The sequence below is a fragment of the Ranitomeya imitator genome, chromosome 1 (assembly GCF_032444005.1).
Source record: "Ranitomeya imitator isolate aRanImi1 chromosome 1, aRanImi1.pri, whole genome shotgun sequence".
NCBI classification, from domain to species: domain Eukaryota; kingdom Metazoa; phylum Chordata; class Amphibia; order Anura; family Dendrobatidae; genus Ranitomeya; species Ranitomeya imitator.
Window position 1 is genome coordinate 1,142,824,129 of NC_091282.1, and position 16,987 is coordinate 1,142,841,115.

General features: G+C 40.1%; 1 protein-coding gene across 10 annotated transcripts in view; it reads left to right on the plus strand.

Annotated features, from left to right (window-relative positions):
• Positions 1-16,987, plus strand: part of APBB2 (amyloid beta precursor protein binding family B member 2) — a 454,628-nt gene that overhangs the window by 334,819 nt on the left and 102,822 nt on the right. For all 10 annotated transcript variants that reach the window (XM_069744548.1, XM_069744549.1, XM_069744546.1 and 7 more), the window contains 2 exons: positions 1,373-1,433; positions 10,893-11,039. In XM_069744548.1, coding sequence (XP_069600649.1) covers positions 1,373-1,433; positions 10,893-11,039 — 208 coding nt within the window. The remainder of the gene's footprint in view (positions 1-1,372; positions 1,434-10,892; positions 11,040-16,987) is intronic.

Sequence of the window (16,987 nt, forward strand, 5' to 3'; positions counted from 1 at the left end):
CCATGGGTTCTTCTAGGCAGCTGCCTAGCACTCTGAAAATTAAAATGGTGGTGGCCCCCAAAAGCAGGAGAAGGCTATAAGAAAATAATAACACATTTTTAAGTTGCCTTTTTGTTCAGTTCAAAATATAATTAAGAAATGGCAGTTAAATGGAACAGTGGAGATCAAGATAAGGTCTGGAAGACCAAGCAAAATTTCAGTGAGAGCTGCTCTTAGGATTACTGGAGAGGCAAATCATGACCTTAGCTTGACTGCAAAAGACCTTCAGAAAGATTTAGCAGAATCTGGAGCTGTGGTACATTGTTCTACTGTTCAGAGACACCTGCACAACAAATATGGCCTTCATGAAACAGTCACCAGAAGAAAGCCTCTCATGCGTCCTCATCATAAAATTCAGCATCAGAAGTATGCAAAAGAACATCTAAACAAGCATAATGCATTTTGGAAACCAGTCCTGTGGACCGATTAGGTTAAAATAGAACTCTTTGGCATAATGATCAAAGGTATGTATGGAGAAAAAAGGGCACAGAATTTCAGAAAAAGAACATCTCGCCAACTATTAAACATGGGATTAGATCAATCATGCTGTGGGGTTGTGTTACAGTCGATGGCACAGGGGATTCAATGAAATTTCAAAAAATTCTTGATGCAAACATAACACCATTTGCAAAAAAAAAGCTGAAGTTGAAAAGAGGATGGCGTCTACAAATGGATAATGATCCTAAACACAAGTCAAAATCCACAATTGACTATCTCAAAATGAGCAAGTTGAAGGTTTTACAATGGCCTTTACAGTCCCAGGATCCGAACATAGTTAAAAATCTGTGGCTAAACCTCAAAATAGCAGTACATGCAAGACGACCCAGAATCTCACAGAATTGGAAGAATTTTCCAAGGAAGAATGGATGAAAATCCCTCAAACAAGAATTGAAAAAGTCTTGTCTGGCTACAACAAACATATACAAGCTGAGATACTTGCAAAAGGGGTCCAACTAGGTGCTAGCCATGCAGGGTGCCCAAAATTTTGCATTTGACCATTTTTCCTTATTGTAATTTTTCAAATATAAAAGAAAGATAGATATATATAGTTTTTTTTGCTTAAAATACAAAGCAAATGTGTCATCTTTAACTTTAGGCTTTTTAGATACCTTTTCATCTTCCTTTTGATTAACTTTGTACAATAACATGGGTTAGGGGTTCCCAAACTTTTACATGCTACTGTAGCTAGTACAATTTTTTTAATGATTTTTTTTTCTTTTTTAAATCCCTTTGAATGTACAGTAATGTATTCATTTTATCTGTTACATTAATACCTTTCGTTGTAAGTCAGCATTTCTGCACTAAACTTACCATCACTTATTGTCTTCTCTAGAAATGGGCCTCAATCTGATGAAGATGACTCATCCAGCATCAACAGTGACCCCGAAGCCAAGGTTAGTGGTGACAGAACAACTGCTTATTGCACATTGTTATTGTGCACTATTATTGCATATTGCACTTACTGCGTGATTCATATGATCTCTAAATGGAGAATGATTGCTTCTAAAATCAATAGAATAATAGTATGTGCTAGTTGTGTGCAAGAAAAAAAGAACAATTTAATAAAAAAAAAAAACTACAACAATTACCCAAACTCAACAACCACGTGCAAGCAAAAAAAATAAGTTCAGGCAAAAAATAAAATAAAAACCTCTGAATTGATACTACAAAGAGGATCCATATTTTCCATGAATTTCTGGAGCCACATTCACCTTAGAATACCAAAGATAAAACTATGTTGTGCAGATTTCTCACTTGCTGTTGGATGGGTAATTGCTCTTACGCAACCCCTTCTTAATTGCGCCAATAAAAAAATGAAGAGTTTACAAATAGTCTTGATTCTAATAGTTCTATAATTATGTGTATCTATGTATGTAGATCTATAGTTTTATTTATGGCTCCATAGTTACAGGGTACAATAAAGTCTTTTGTGGTCGGAGTCTCCAGTCTCTTCTGTCTGGACCATACTTGATGCTAGACTTTCAGTAGAAGGTTTATGTTGTTCCATTATTGGCTTGAATTTGCATTTTGAGAGGTTTGACTTGTAATTTATCATATTTTGTCTTAGCAAAAGCTATGCTGATGTTCCTGGGGTTAGATCTTGAACGAGTGGGCAAGGTAGAGTGTTAGTCTCTTTACTTGGCTGGTTGACTGGAACACATGCTCCTCTGGCCTTAATAAAGGAACATGGTAAAACAGATATACTCTCTTATGTAGAACTGGATTGACATGGCCAGTGATGAGCGAATATACTCGTCACTCGAGATTTCCCGAGCATGCTCGGATGTATTTTTTAGTGCTCAGAGATTGTTTTTTTCACCGCAGCTGGATGATTTACAGCTACTAGCCTGCTTGATTACATGTGGGGATTCCCTAGCAACCAGGCACCCCCCACATGTACTTATGCTGGCTAATAGCTGTAAATCATTCAGCTGAGGCGATGAAAACTAAATCTCTGAGCACTAAGAAATACTTGGAGGACCCCCGAGCGTGCTCGGGAAATCTCGAGTAACAAGTATATTTGCTCATCACTATTTAAAACGGATCTTAAATCTGAGGCATGACAAGGACTCCAGTTTATTTGTGCGTTTTGAGCCTGAACTCTTGTAAATTTTGCCTAGTGAATTTCCCCCCATGTTATTTTTGTGCAGGACGTTCCATCAGAAAGATTTATCAAGCGCGTCATCATTAGAGTATAGTGTATTGTGACTTCTCGGGGAATTCCTTATCCTAGATAATGATCTTTTTACACCAGGTTTACAGTTGCGATACATTGACAAATCTGTCTCATTATAAAAAATCTGTAGCAAAAGCAAATTTAGATGAAGAGTGAGAGTAGTGGGACGCTCAGTAGCTGCGTTCTGCTCATACTGCACGGGCTTTTCCTGCCACCTTGTGGCTATAGACATTACTGGTACGAATGCTGGATTTCTCAGCAGTACACCTCATTACATCACCATCTTTACTGCAGCACATAATTAAAGGGACACTGACATCAGGAATTACCCGTACGTCTGTTGGTCCCACCACACTCTAGGAACAATACATTTGGACACCTTTCTAAATCCATGCTTGATCTGTGCTGCATACTTCACAGAAGGAAGTTTTAAAATGTTCTGATCCATATTTAAATGAAGGTTGTCCAATGATCCCAAGGTCTACATCATAGAATCATTGAATGTTAGAGGTGGAAGTGACTTCAATGGTCATCGTGTCCTGCTCAATGCAGGATTCACTAACCCATCCCAGACAGATGTCTGTCCAGCCTCTGTTTGAAGACTTCCATGGAAGGAGAACTCACCACCTCTCGTGACAGCCTGCTCCACTCATTGGTTTTTTCTAATATCTAATCTGTGTCTCCTCCCATTCAGTTTCATTCCATTGCTTTTAGTCTTTCATTGTGCAAATGAGAATAAGGATGATTCCTCTACACCGTGACATCTCTTCAGATATTTTTGGACGGCTATTAAGTCTCCTCTCAGTCTTCTGTTTTGCAAGCTAAATATTCCTAGATCTTCTAACTGTTCCTCGTAGGACATACTTTGCAGTCACCTCACCATCCTAGTAGCTCTTCCCTGACGTTGCTCCAGTTTTTCAATGTCTTTTTAAATATGTGGTGGCCAGGACTGGACACCGTATTCCAGATGAGGTCTAACCAAGGAGGAGTAGAGAGCAATAATGACTTCACGTTATCTAGACTCTATGCTTCTCTTAATGCAACTCAGATGTGTCCTTGGAAGGAAGTGTCCAGTATTTATATCTATATAATCAGTAAATTTTCCATTGAAATTCCCAAATATGGGCTGCGGCTTAAACGCACTTCTAATCTGGAGAAAATTGTTGACAATGCAAGATTTTGAATGCTCATCCATCAGGAAAAAATTGAGTGAGATACAAATCAGTCTGTCGTCATTAATGATGCTCTGACCATAAAATCTGGAGCTACACACAGATGTGAATAAATTGTAAAAATGAGTCATTTTGAAAGATGCTGCTTTGAATGTTTTATAACGGGGGAGAAGAAAAAGAGTTAAATAACCCCATTAAAAACTAGAATCACTTCTGCTAAGAGCTACTGATAGGCAAAGCTGTATGGTGCCAACTAATATCATACACTACGTTGCATCAAGGGCAGGACACATGCAAACTAATGCAAGGTCAGTGACATGTGAGCTTCACTATCGAACGTAATTTTACAGATTGCAAATAAATAAACCACATATAATGTTCAGTTCGTTAATAATTTGCCATACACTATGTCATATCACTTGCGTCAGATCACTATCAATTGTGATGTGCTCGTGAAGAAACTCTAGGTTGACAAAGATCTGGTCTTTCCTGCCACCTTGAGCTCACTAAAACCTTTGTGCAAAAAAAAAAAAAAACTGCAAATCCTAAAAATTATATTATATGAATAAAATAGTGATGTTGTAACACTATTTTATTCCTTCTCACCATGTCATCCACATTTGGTCGATTAGATCTTATCATATCTTCCAATAGATTTCCTGTCTAATACAATAAAGATAAATGTCAGTAGTTCTAAATGTTCATTGTTCAAAAACATAGCTGAATATTGTTATAGTAGTTTGGCCGCTGTTATTACACTCAGGCCAAATTCAGGTTCGGACTGGCCCACCAGAGAGCCGGTAAATCCCCCGGTAGGCCACTCCCAAATCCCCTATATGAGCAGTAATTGGTACAATACACTTGATACACTATTAATAGACAAGATGGCATCTGAATATTGGTTTAATAAGCTATCCAGCCTATATTATATAGAAGCAGAGGTACATTTGTAAAAGAGGGTAATGTAATATTTGCATGTAGCTGAACAGTGGGCCCCCAGAGTCAATGGCACCTCAGGCCGACACTGGCCCAATGATTTCTGTATTGAGTCTCCCATCACTTTCATGGCTTACATGTAACCTAATGGGCGACTTATTTAAAGCACGGACACGAGGAAATGAGCCAAGTCAGATACAATCAGGGGAAGAGAGGGGTAATCTTTAAAATAAATCCTATGCCACTATTGTAGTCCCTGCTGATGAATGATGGCATCCTATCTATCGTTCTTGTGACTTAGTAACTGGCCTCTGGTGTAATCACTGAAGTCAGCAGGGACCACCAGAGTTTAGGAACTGACCTGAGGGGCTTTCTAAGGATTAGTAATGTGCTTTCTTTTATAACATTCCTGCTCTTTGCACCCTGAAACTCTTTTTATCAATACCGTTTTATTGCACACCCTGAATTGTTTCTTGTTACCTATTGGTGTTTAGGTCATTGCTACGATCCCCATAAATTCTCTACAGGGCAGGATGTCCTGACATCAGGAAAGTCTGTGGCAGTGACTGGGACTGCGGTGCTTAAAATTGGTTGTGTGCAGCCGGGGATTGGCAGCGTGCCACACTCACAGCCACGAAGGGGACTGCAGATAAATAATGCAGCAGCCGCCATGTTTCAGGGTTAAATAAACCAATTTGTCATTGTGTAGAGAAACAAGAGCAGAATCCGGGATTATTCCTGTAATTACGCAGCTTTTTATAGGGAGGACTAACACTGTCATCAGATATGTGGCACTGAAAATCCAGCTGTATAAATATAGGTAAAGTAAAAGTGGCTGTGAAATCCTACAGAAACAAGACTCAATCATGCCAGGGCCGTATACACAGAGCTTACGTCCGGTGGTCTGCTCTAGATCCAGGTCCTCTACAGCGGTGTCATCTTTACGTTTTGTTTAGGTCTGTAGGTATACTCTTAGGATGGCCGTAGATTATGCTGGCACCCTAACAATAAACTTCTGCTACAATAATGACAGCCTTTACCCTAAAAAGGAATGGAAGCGGGCCCCACCAACTTTGGCAGGATCTTCAAATAACTTCTGTCAATGGCTACCTTCAAAGAAAAATTCCCATGTTGACAGATGCCAACGTAGCGTGCCATCCAGCTGCTCTCAGGTCACTAGAAGAAACCGTTCTCATGTCAACGTCTGTTCTCTTGAGAGTCAGTCACGCAGTATGGATAAAGCTGTACAATGTGCTAGATACAAGTATGGCGCAGTAAAACGGTGTAATAACTACCAGTCCTACTGTCCATGGTATGGTCCTTCTTCTAGGATGGGGAAGTAGGGTCATACTGTGTCCCAAAGGGGCTAAATGGAAGGGTCACATGACTAGGATGTATGCGAGCGCCTTGGTATTTGGGGGAGTATCAGTTTATGGGATAAACTAGTAGGTTCCCTAACATGGCAACTTAGGAGGCAGTAGGCTGGGCCTACATAGAAAAGTGAGGAGGATTAGGGGAACGCGGGAATTACGTGGTCCTACCTGCTTGGTTCTAGGAGCTGACTATACAGGATTGCCTGTGAGATACATGGGCAGTTGTTGGTGGATCAGCGTCCCATCCTCTCCCTCTAAGGTTGGTTGAATGCTAGAGGTAATGGAGGTAAAGGTCACGATTTGGATATGTTGCTGCTGATCGGGGTCAAGCATCATGTCTTGGCAGGTGGCGGGAACAGGCCTTTGGAAAGACAATTGATAGTATGGTAAAGGGGAGTTGAGGACCCATTTTGGTAGGCTTACCGCTTCTAAGGTAAGTAGTAAGAAAATACTCAAGGTCTCTACTGGGCCAGGGTCTTAAATGGGTAATTTATGGGGCACCATTCAGCAGGTAGGCCCCTGGATATCGTGCCTTTTGGTTGGAGGCAAAGAGCAGCAGCTGATGGTGCCAGGTTTTAATTGCTGAACTTCCAAAGACCCTTTCATTATATTCACATCAATTGATGATACATTAATATAAGTATTAATATTTTTAAAGTGTATTGAGCAAGGCTGTGCCCACCAGACGGCTTCTGGCCGGGAGTATGCATATCACATACTTGCCCGCCATTCCATATATAGTAAATGGGAAACCAGCTCACTGCAATATGTCCAGAAAGCAAGGAGTAGCGCTCTGACAGGGGAGAAAAAGAAAGGGTAATTCCAGCTTCTTGTTTGCCAAAATATTTTTCCAAGTTTATTCAAGAAAATTTTAAAAAATCCATGTGGATACAAGCAGGGGACAGGAACACAACATGGCAAAGCATTTAGAATGCAAACAGCGTTGTTCTTCAAGGCTTGATCAGGCGGCTCAGTGATACCTACAGTGAATAATAGTTACAGCCGTGTTACCTACAGTGAAGCATGGTGTCGGCTCACTGATACCTACAGTGAAGCATGGCGGTGGATCAGCGATGCTTTGGGGCTGCACTGGAAACCTGCAACATGTGGAGGGCTAGGTGGATTCAATCAAGTATCATGAAATCCTAGGAGTAAATGTGATGTCTTCTGTGAAGACGCTAAAGCTGGGGCATCATTGGACCTTCCAACAGGACAAGGATCCCAAGCATAGCTCACAGTCCGCCAGTGTTTGGTATCAGAAGATTAGCAGGTCATAACAGGCATAGGTCTTCTACTAAGTGCCATGGATGATTGTCATGAAGGGGTGTCATAATTCTGTAATTGTCATTAAGAGTGGCATTATATGATTAATTTGGAAACAACTCTTGTGTTGAATCATGTAAATTGTTTGATTGGTTTATTCAAAGCAACAGAAAGTTTATACATTTTGCTAATAAACCTGCTTTGCAAATTGAATAATTTAGATTTTTTTTTTTTTTTTTAATTTTGAGTTTTTGAGCATCAGTAAAACACATAAAGAAGCCACTGGAGGGCAGTATTGCGCTGAATATTTTTGTATAATATTACAAAGTTCATGTTCATTTTATGGCAGGTTTGTGTAGGCATTTTTACAACATTTATCAAGAATTTTTTTTATTTTTTTTTAAAGAGTACTTCACTGTTTACTTCTGGCCGACTGGGTTAATGTTTTTTCTATAAATATAAAGTTGTAGTTAAATAATTAAAAAAAAATTTTTTTTCACTGTCCCTTAAAGGGAATGTCTAGCTCTATTATATTGTTGAAGGAAGCATTAAAGGGTTATTTCCCACTGGACAGGTTATCAGCTACATACCGGATAAGTGATAATTTGCTGATCTCTGAGGTCTAGGACGCTAAGATCACTACCAATAATGAAAAGAAGGCTCTAATATGCAGCAGTGGTGGCGCATGTGCCGGTACTCTTGGGCAGTCCCATAAACGATGACTGAAGCTTGGACGCACATTCATCACATGGCTCCATATTGTCATAGAGTCCTAAAAAATGTAACTTTAGTGAATCTGATCCATCCATTTAAACTATATCCTAATTTATCTATTGTGAGGCAGAACCACCCAACGTAAATGAATTGGCCAAAAAATGGCCATTAGTACTGATGGTAGATTAGGAGTAGAACACATGTAAGCTTGGCAGATGCTGATCCTTGGTGCTCACCAAGGCGGATGCCTTGAATGTTCCCTGCAAGCCCCCTGCTGTTTTCTGATGGGGTGACTGATGACAATGATCAGAAACAATGCCCGTTTCAGGTGGTATCATATAGAGCATAGGGGTTGGGTGCCAGGTGCCAGTCCTTTGATTCTGGGCACCTCTTGTATCTCCTCCTTCATGCTGACCTTCAGACAAATGGGGTTCCTTTCCAATTTATAACTATCTAATCACACCCAATCCAAATAGTATATGTACACATAAAACAATAGGTAAAAAGGTTGATCAGAATTAAAATAACACATAAAAAAAGTTTTGGTTTGCAACCCTTGTCATTGGCCAACATGTACAAGGCAGCAATTTTCATTCAAACTGATGGGGCTGAGATTCAATTACTAAAGACCATGGACAAATGTGGAGATGTCCTGGGAAAATGTTTTTTTTCCATCTGGACAAGCCCTTTAACTGGACGACAAAGTATTAATTTCCCTGATTTGTTGACTAGGTAGTGGTTATGTTGCTTTATGATGATGTATGTTCTTACATAGGGATCATCTCGGCTGCTTCCAAGAAAGGCTGAGTACTCCATGCCATGTCTGCTTCTAGAACGATGTGGTCTCTATCAGAATATTTTCTAATGCTAATTTATCTTTACAATGGCTCCGTCCCGCTTTCCAGAGGACAGGCTGCAGAATGAGACGATGTTTGTGCTTAGTTTTCTTTTCCTTTGTTTTTGTGCCGTTTTTCGTTATCACCGTTGCGGCAGCTGTCGGAGACTGGTCTGTTTTCCGGCTGTCTGTTGGGATACCCAGGAACGGTTTCACTGGGCACTTTAATTTTTCATATGTTCTTTTAGTGGATAAATAATACAGTAACATTTCATTCAGTCAACCATGGAAACTATACTACCACTGACACAGTATTATAAAAATAACTTCCCTGGGAGCTGAGGAATAGGGAATAAGAGTAGGAAATGTCATCTGATTAGAGAGCCAGGAATAAGGATTAATTATAAGTTGTACACAGAACATTAGGATACACATATTTATAGGAATTTCTGCAATTAATAGAAGGGGGTCAGTGTATTAGCATCTCTTGCTATGGAGAACCCAACATTTCTGTGCATTACAAGACCTTGATATTTAAATGTAATGCTTGCACTCGCCTGCGGAGGCGCTGCAGGGAAAATGAACACTTGCTGTGATGTTCCCTCACTGATTGCAGATGATCGTCTCAGGAGCAGTACTCCGAAGACCTTTCAGAACATAGGGAATTGTCCAAAACAGAAGCCCTATTATATATCTGGGGCTCTGAGGAACCGTTAGACTTTTACTAGTAATGAAAATATTGATGCCATAGACAAAGACCACTCTGGGGAGAGAATAGCACAGTTTCTGAAGATTACTGCATAACCAGTCAGTTTCATCTGTCCTGCAGATGTAGAATATTTCCCCAAGAGTATATATCATGCATTTTTAATTTTGCTCGTTTTAGAAATTGAGGTCTAGGTTCACTTATTTTCACATGAATGCAACGCACCGTGCTCTGCATCAGCCACCTATCATATCTATGTCTGAGATCTAGAAAGTCTAGCCGCTCTGAAACCGTCCCTTTTATTCCGTATTAATGTACGCTTACGGTTTCTCTCTTGACATGCCGTTTTTTTTTTTTTTTAGTAAATCCCTTTTTTTTTAAATAACAACTTTGGGGCTTTTTTTTTCTTCACAGCATTGTCTTGTGCATCTATTCTTCTTTTCAGGAATACATTAATAAATCGGCAACTGGGCGTTTCCATTGTCTGTGAATGGGCGTGTCTCTATACAGGCTATCCAAACAGCGGTGGCATTGTAGCAGTGTATTGGGGCACGCCATATTGATGACGAAAGTGGTGACAATTTCTTAATGTCTTTCCAGCAGAACTAATGAGATCTAGGGAAAGTGGCTTCAGATGACAGTTCTTGCTTAAAGGGGACCTGTCATCAGGTCAAAAGTCGCCAGCTTTTGGGATTTTTTTTTTTTTACTCTCGCTGGTCCCCTGAGTCTTTTGTTTTTTTGTAGATCGGTTCCAGAGGTGGATCTTTTTATTTAGTGCTAATTTTTATGCTCTTTTCAATGGGACTTGGCTCAAGTGTTCCTCGGGGGCGTGTCTTTAGATTGCTCTGTATTATTACCCTGCAAACCACACCCGCTTGGTAAAGATCATAAAAATGTGCAGAAAATAAACAAGCCCATATCTCTGAGACTGTATATCAGATTTACAAAAAACTGAATACTCGGGGGAACTGCAGGAATAAAATAAGAGCGAAAACTGTCCACATTTGACCTGGTGACAGGCCTTCTTTAAGCATCCCTACATATTACTGAGAGGGCGAAGAGTGGGCAGGAGCGTGCTCCATGTGCAATTAAGAAACTATCTTTTTGATGATAATGATAAGGAAAATTCTATTCTAAAGACCCTTTTGTTCACTGTAGAATGTGTTTTCACCAACAGTGCTTTGCCGTACGTTCTTTGGGCTGGGTAGAAATGGCAGAAGAGGACCTGGCTCCAGGGAAAAGCAGCGTTGCAGTCAACAACTGTATTAGGCAACTGTCATACAGCAAGAACGACATAAGAGACACGGTTGGCATCTGGGGAGAGGTAAGCTTTTATCTTCCAACAATGGTCTGATCTGTGTAATGTGATCCCTCAGTGAAGACCTATGGCCACTGCCATTCTAGATAATTGTAGTGATATTTCAGTGGGTGCAGACTGTAAAAAGTTAAACCCATATGTACATTAAGTGTATATGTAATTTTTACAAGATGCTGTCTGACAGATAATATTGGGGAGATAATTATTGGAGACATTGAATTATGATGCCCAATCACTTTCTTTCTGCAGGAGAAGAGCAGCCAGGGATTCTCGGCAGCACCTAACCCACTGCTCCCTATTGCAAACACATTCATAGCCAATATAGCTGATACATGGTCACAGGCAGTAGAGACCCCTTGTGCAAGAACTGCCTACGGGCCTCCTCTTATCCGATAGATCATCATAAAGGATATAAATATTTCTGTGGCTCAGACATTTACTAACGTAAACCCTTATGTGCAATCTAAGTGTAGGAAACTGCTTTAGGGTAAGGTCACACAGGGCGTTTTTGCTGCTTTTTTTTCTGCAGCAAAACCTGATCTTGTTGGCAGGAAAAAAGCTGCGCCAAAAACGCAGGTTTAGGTGCGTTTTTGGTGCGTTTTTTTTTTCTCTTTGTCCATGCTAATGTCCTTGTATTTTCAGCAGCAAAAACGCAGGAAATAATGATACCTGCGTTTTTTTCAACACCCATTCAAGTCAATGGGTGAAAAAACGCAGCAAAAACGCTGAAAGACGTGACATGCTCTATGTCCAAAAAACGCAGCAAAGCACAAAATACTGATCAAACAAAAAAAACAATGTGTGTGTATGAGATTTCTGAAATCTCATAGGCTTTGCTGGTATTGTAAAAAGCAGCTGAAAATTAGCATAAAAAAAGCAGCAAAAAATGCAGCAAAAACGCCCTGTGTGAACTTACCCTTAAAGCGTAACCGTCATTTTAATTTTTATTTCATAAATCAATAGTATACATGAAAATGCAAAACTTTGTAAACTGTCGAAAAGCAGTAGAGAGTAAACGACCTGGGAGGGGTAGATGTATAAATCGAGTACAAAAGGGGAGAACCCCACGAGATATCCCTCACTAACAGGCCATAAAACGTAACTTATGTTATGTGTCTCAATAAATGAGGGAATAGAATTTGAATGGCTAAAAGAGTTTGCCTCTAGTTTGCTAGTATTATGCAATGTACATGTATGTACATTGAGCTATTGCTTCTAAATGCCAATCGACAGCATTATTAATAAGCAAAACAGGGCATTTATATTAAAATAGCTAGTTCCCCCTACGTTTTTCACCCTATACACGGCATCATCATGGGAACGGACACTAGCAATAATGGCCGCCGACTAAAACTCCCCCTATTCAATGAAGACAGACTTTTCCATTACTGAGATAAGAGATGACAGGTTGGACCTTTTAAGATCGTAAAGAGAGGAGAGGAGGTCGAGGCCAATACACATTCTGCTGCACGTTTTCCTGAACTGACAGGTATAGTTACTGTATTCATAGAGTAAAGATGAGGGAACCCAAGTGGAGTGGAGTGGACTTCTCCTGGAAATCAATTTTACAGTCCCCGAGGAGAGAGAGAGATGGGGTTCAATTTCAAGTTCACGCACAGTTCTAATACCCAAACCGAACTTTGGACTAACGTTTGGTCAAACCAGGCAAACCCAAACTTCCACGGGTCCACTCGTCCCTATTTATGAGCACTATCTGCTATCTCCTATCTTAGTAATAGGAAAATCTGTGTTCACTGAGAATGAATAGCATTGCAAGATGAGAAAGAAGCAGATTTCTCTGATACTACATACTATACAGTTCTTTATTTTCATGTGTACTATTAATTTATGGAAAAAAAAATGAAAACAATGGCTACTCATTAAGTCGACAGTGGATCCCTCACTTATCGATTCCCTATGGTGCTACATAGGTTGGACTGGCAGGATGTCTGCCGCTGTGGTCAACCAAGATAAAGGATGGGAACTATCATATGAAAAAGGGACATTCCTATTTACATTTTGTCATGTAGAAAGTATTGTAGTATTGTAGTTTGTCTACTTTCACGCAAGTTGGTTCTTGAGTATTGGAAGCTTTATGAGTACTTACTCTATTATCTGTTTTTTTCATTGTAAAGTGTTACACATTAATCCATATTGCTTTATGACTGGTTCATGAACAATATCCAGAAAGAATAGAGCTTGGGTAGATTGCACAGTTACACTAACTCGTCCTCCTTATTATATAAACTAGACACATGGTCATGAAATATTGATGATGTGCTACGGGCTGGCCTCTCCGTGTAGCGCACGTCTGAGACTTCAAAGAGATGCAACTAATGTTGAGTTGTAACCACACATCTAGGTCACTTAATATATTACATTACTGAAAGGTGGAACATAATATATAATGAAAGCAAAAATGTAAAGTTCATTTAGTTATAAATGTGTAATATTTGCCCCTGGCTAAAGCCTCAATACAATTGTTATCATGGAAAAATTACATGTATGAAGAAATAAATTACCGCTTATGGCATTTTGACGTAATAGTTTGTTAAGGCCCTTGGGTCGTTGGTGCACTTTAACGTACTTAAAATGATTAAGGTGATTGCTCAGGGGCTTACACTGTACCAAAATTGGAAGAAAGAACCCTCTCAGTGCTGCAATCAAGCATAATTGTGCCACTGTAGGAAAGGATTGCCCTTATGTAGCCATGATGGCCAGTGTGAGGTGGCCAGGGTGGTAGTCATGGCGAGGGGCTGTTGTGTTCCCGCACCCTGGCACCCCACAAAGGAAACATAATGTCCCATCTGTTGTATGTAAAATGTGCGCACAGGATACTTACATTAGACACCGGGAATCTCTCTGGCTCCATATTCTTGGTTCCAGATTGAAGGTTTGCACAAACAATTCCAGACTCCATGTTCTTACTCAACAGTTCAACTTTACAGGAAACGGGTTCTGGTACAGAGGTAACACAGTTCACATCCAATTATATCCCTGCTCGTTCTGACAACTTCCGTCTCACAGATGCTCCTTTTACTTCTGCGGCTTCCATGCCCCTAAGTCCACCATCTTCCTCCCATTCCCCCTGTCCGGTGTCAATTCGAAAAGGAAAAAGGCGTGCTCAGCTCTGCCTAGTCCCGGCAGTAGGCCCCAGATCCTCTTTGGAATGGTTACTTCATTAGATGGTGACCACTCGCACGCTGCTTAGCCTGGGGTCCCACATTGCCTCAGCTATCTCCAGCCCCCGGACTATCTGTCTTCTCCTGTCGCTACATCACCCAATCTGCCCTAACCAGGAAGTCTCACCACTATATCTCGCTGCTCTGCACTACCCGCGTCTCTAGCTCCTCCCAACCTGCAAAGCCCCTTATTCTAGCTAGGCTTATTCTGGCACTCTCATTTCTTACCTCTGTTGTACCCCACTAATCTGTTCCCAACACTGTCTTATCCTATCTTCTATCTTTCCCTATTTTGTACAAAGCAGATGCGAAGCACATAGACATTATCATAACATTAAAAGAATACAATAATGTTCATAAAACCCTAGGGAACAGCACATATTTAATGCTAACACTATTCCAGGAGGGAGATGCACATGGCAGCCTTTGTCACCCCCTTACACCAGCACCAGTTACAAGATCATTGGAGTTGGCATCACTGGGATCTAGGAGCAGGCAAAGCTACCCAGAGATGTGCCTTGTAAAAGCTTGTTAGGGCATACCAGTAATAGATGCCTGTACATTATGCAAAGGCACAATATATTAGCATACAAAATTATGACAGTATATTGTAATGACTCTACGGTCACGTTCACAAGTTCAGTATGTAAAATACTGACAAAATACTGAACGTGTGCACGTGGCTTAAATACAGTTCTCAGCCAACACTGTTCTAAAAGTTATGCGTTGGAATGGGTCCGATTAAACACGCACTATTAGGACACAGACTATGCATTGAATACAGAGAATCAAATCACCCTGCTGCTGTCTTGTGGAAGTCGGACAGAGGCCTAATGGGCATTTACACTGCAAGATAATCATTGTTAAAAACGCTTATTTCACTATTAGTCTGCCCTGTAAACAGGCTGAAAATCACCAGATGGACGGGCATCGGGTGAAATAATCTTTTGTGAAGCACAAAAGATCATAGTTCTTGGCGGTTCATCATACTGTGTAAACAGGACTCGTACTGCCGAGAACTATGACCATCTTTGTATAGATCGCTCAGTGTGCATTGTTTGCTTTGGTTTACCTGTTTAAATAGGCATTCAAACGACTCAGATCGGTAAAAGTTAACGATCGGTGGTTATATTATATCGCTGGTTGGTCCATGTAAACGGACCATTAGACATTCAACTGACACCCACATAAAGAGCTCAGATACTTGAGGAGGTTCTATGTGTTTTATGTACATGGATACATCGTATAAGATTCTCATCCAGTGGTATGGGGTGCTCAATGTTTTACATAAGGTTGCTCTCTATGGTCCTCCCAGTTGTTGTAGGTGTGAAGACCATGATCATTCCATTTTACACATCTTTTGGTCCTGCCAAAGTTCCAACACTTTTGGTCTGAGGTGGTAGAGATTCCAAGCAGACTGACAGGTCTCAGTGTCTGTCTAGACCTGCTAGTAACATGCCAGATGCAGTGAAAACTTGTATCCCACTTCCATGGAGACAAGTAGGGGAATACTCTGCCTTATATATTGGGTGAGATTGTGGTGATAGATAAATATTCATGTTCGTGTGCATTTATTCCCTTTCCTCCCCAGTTGGTTTGGTTTCAATAAAAAGTGTTAAAAATTGCTCAATACTTTTTATAGGAAATGTACCTATAATAGCTGGTGTACATTACTATAATATGCATTCAAAATATATAACCCTATGGTTGGTCAGCAATGAACAATGTTGAAAAAAAAAATAGAATGGAGCTTTTGCTTATCCTTCTAATTAAATTACCAATAATTAAATGTCAAAATCCATGTATCCCAAAATAGTAAATGTAGAAATTCAAACTTGTTCTGCCAAAAACTAAATCCAATATTGCTTTGCAGTTGAAAATATACAAAAATCTATTCGTTCATAAATATCAAGATGAAAACTTCAAAAGCTTAGTATGAGACTAATGGAGAAAAATTGAATTGGACGAGCAGGAGTTAAAAAAAAAACGGAATAATTATCTTCTTCTAAATATATTTATATCAAAATCTGACTTGTAACGAAAGCTGAGATTCTAATGACTGACAAGCTTTTCCCTTTTTTATCAGCATTGTCATTGGAACATAGCGGTCGCTGGAACGCATTGCCTAAAAGCAACTTGCTTTTACATAGAGTTTTTGAGCTGAACTTTCCCAGTTTTTAGTCTGTTACAGAATATTCAAGTCTCAGATTCATGTCTCATGAAAACACCTGTTCATATGCCCTATGGATGCGATAGAGGCGAGTCCTCTACTTGGAATCCCCTCAGTGTGCTAGCATGGAAGCTGTTCTGTGTCAGCGGCTCCCATTCTGGCAGACTCAGGTCCTTATCAACCAGATTGTGAGACATTACATCTAAGAATTCCCCGAAAAAAGGGCAGAATTGTGTGTTTGAATGGATATTAGCATAAGTCTTGCCCTTGGTAAACTTCTGTAGCCTACCCTTCTACAATCTGCCCATATGCAGTCTACCCTTCAGGTTCCCTGCTAAACAGGCATTTCCTATTCTTCTTACAGGGTTTCTACTAGGTTTAGTAAGACTTTACCAAATGTATTGCTTTGTGCTAGATCAAGTATATTATTGCCAAGTTTATATATGTCAATAGTGGCCATTATACTACTCCCAATTGGCTACATGAAAGCCGATCGGCAGTCATTTAATGGCCTGTTTAGAATGAAAGGCTAGACTACTATACACAAAGAATGATCATTAAACGTGTTGTCCCTTTTAGCAAATCCTGGTTACTGGGAGCAG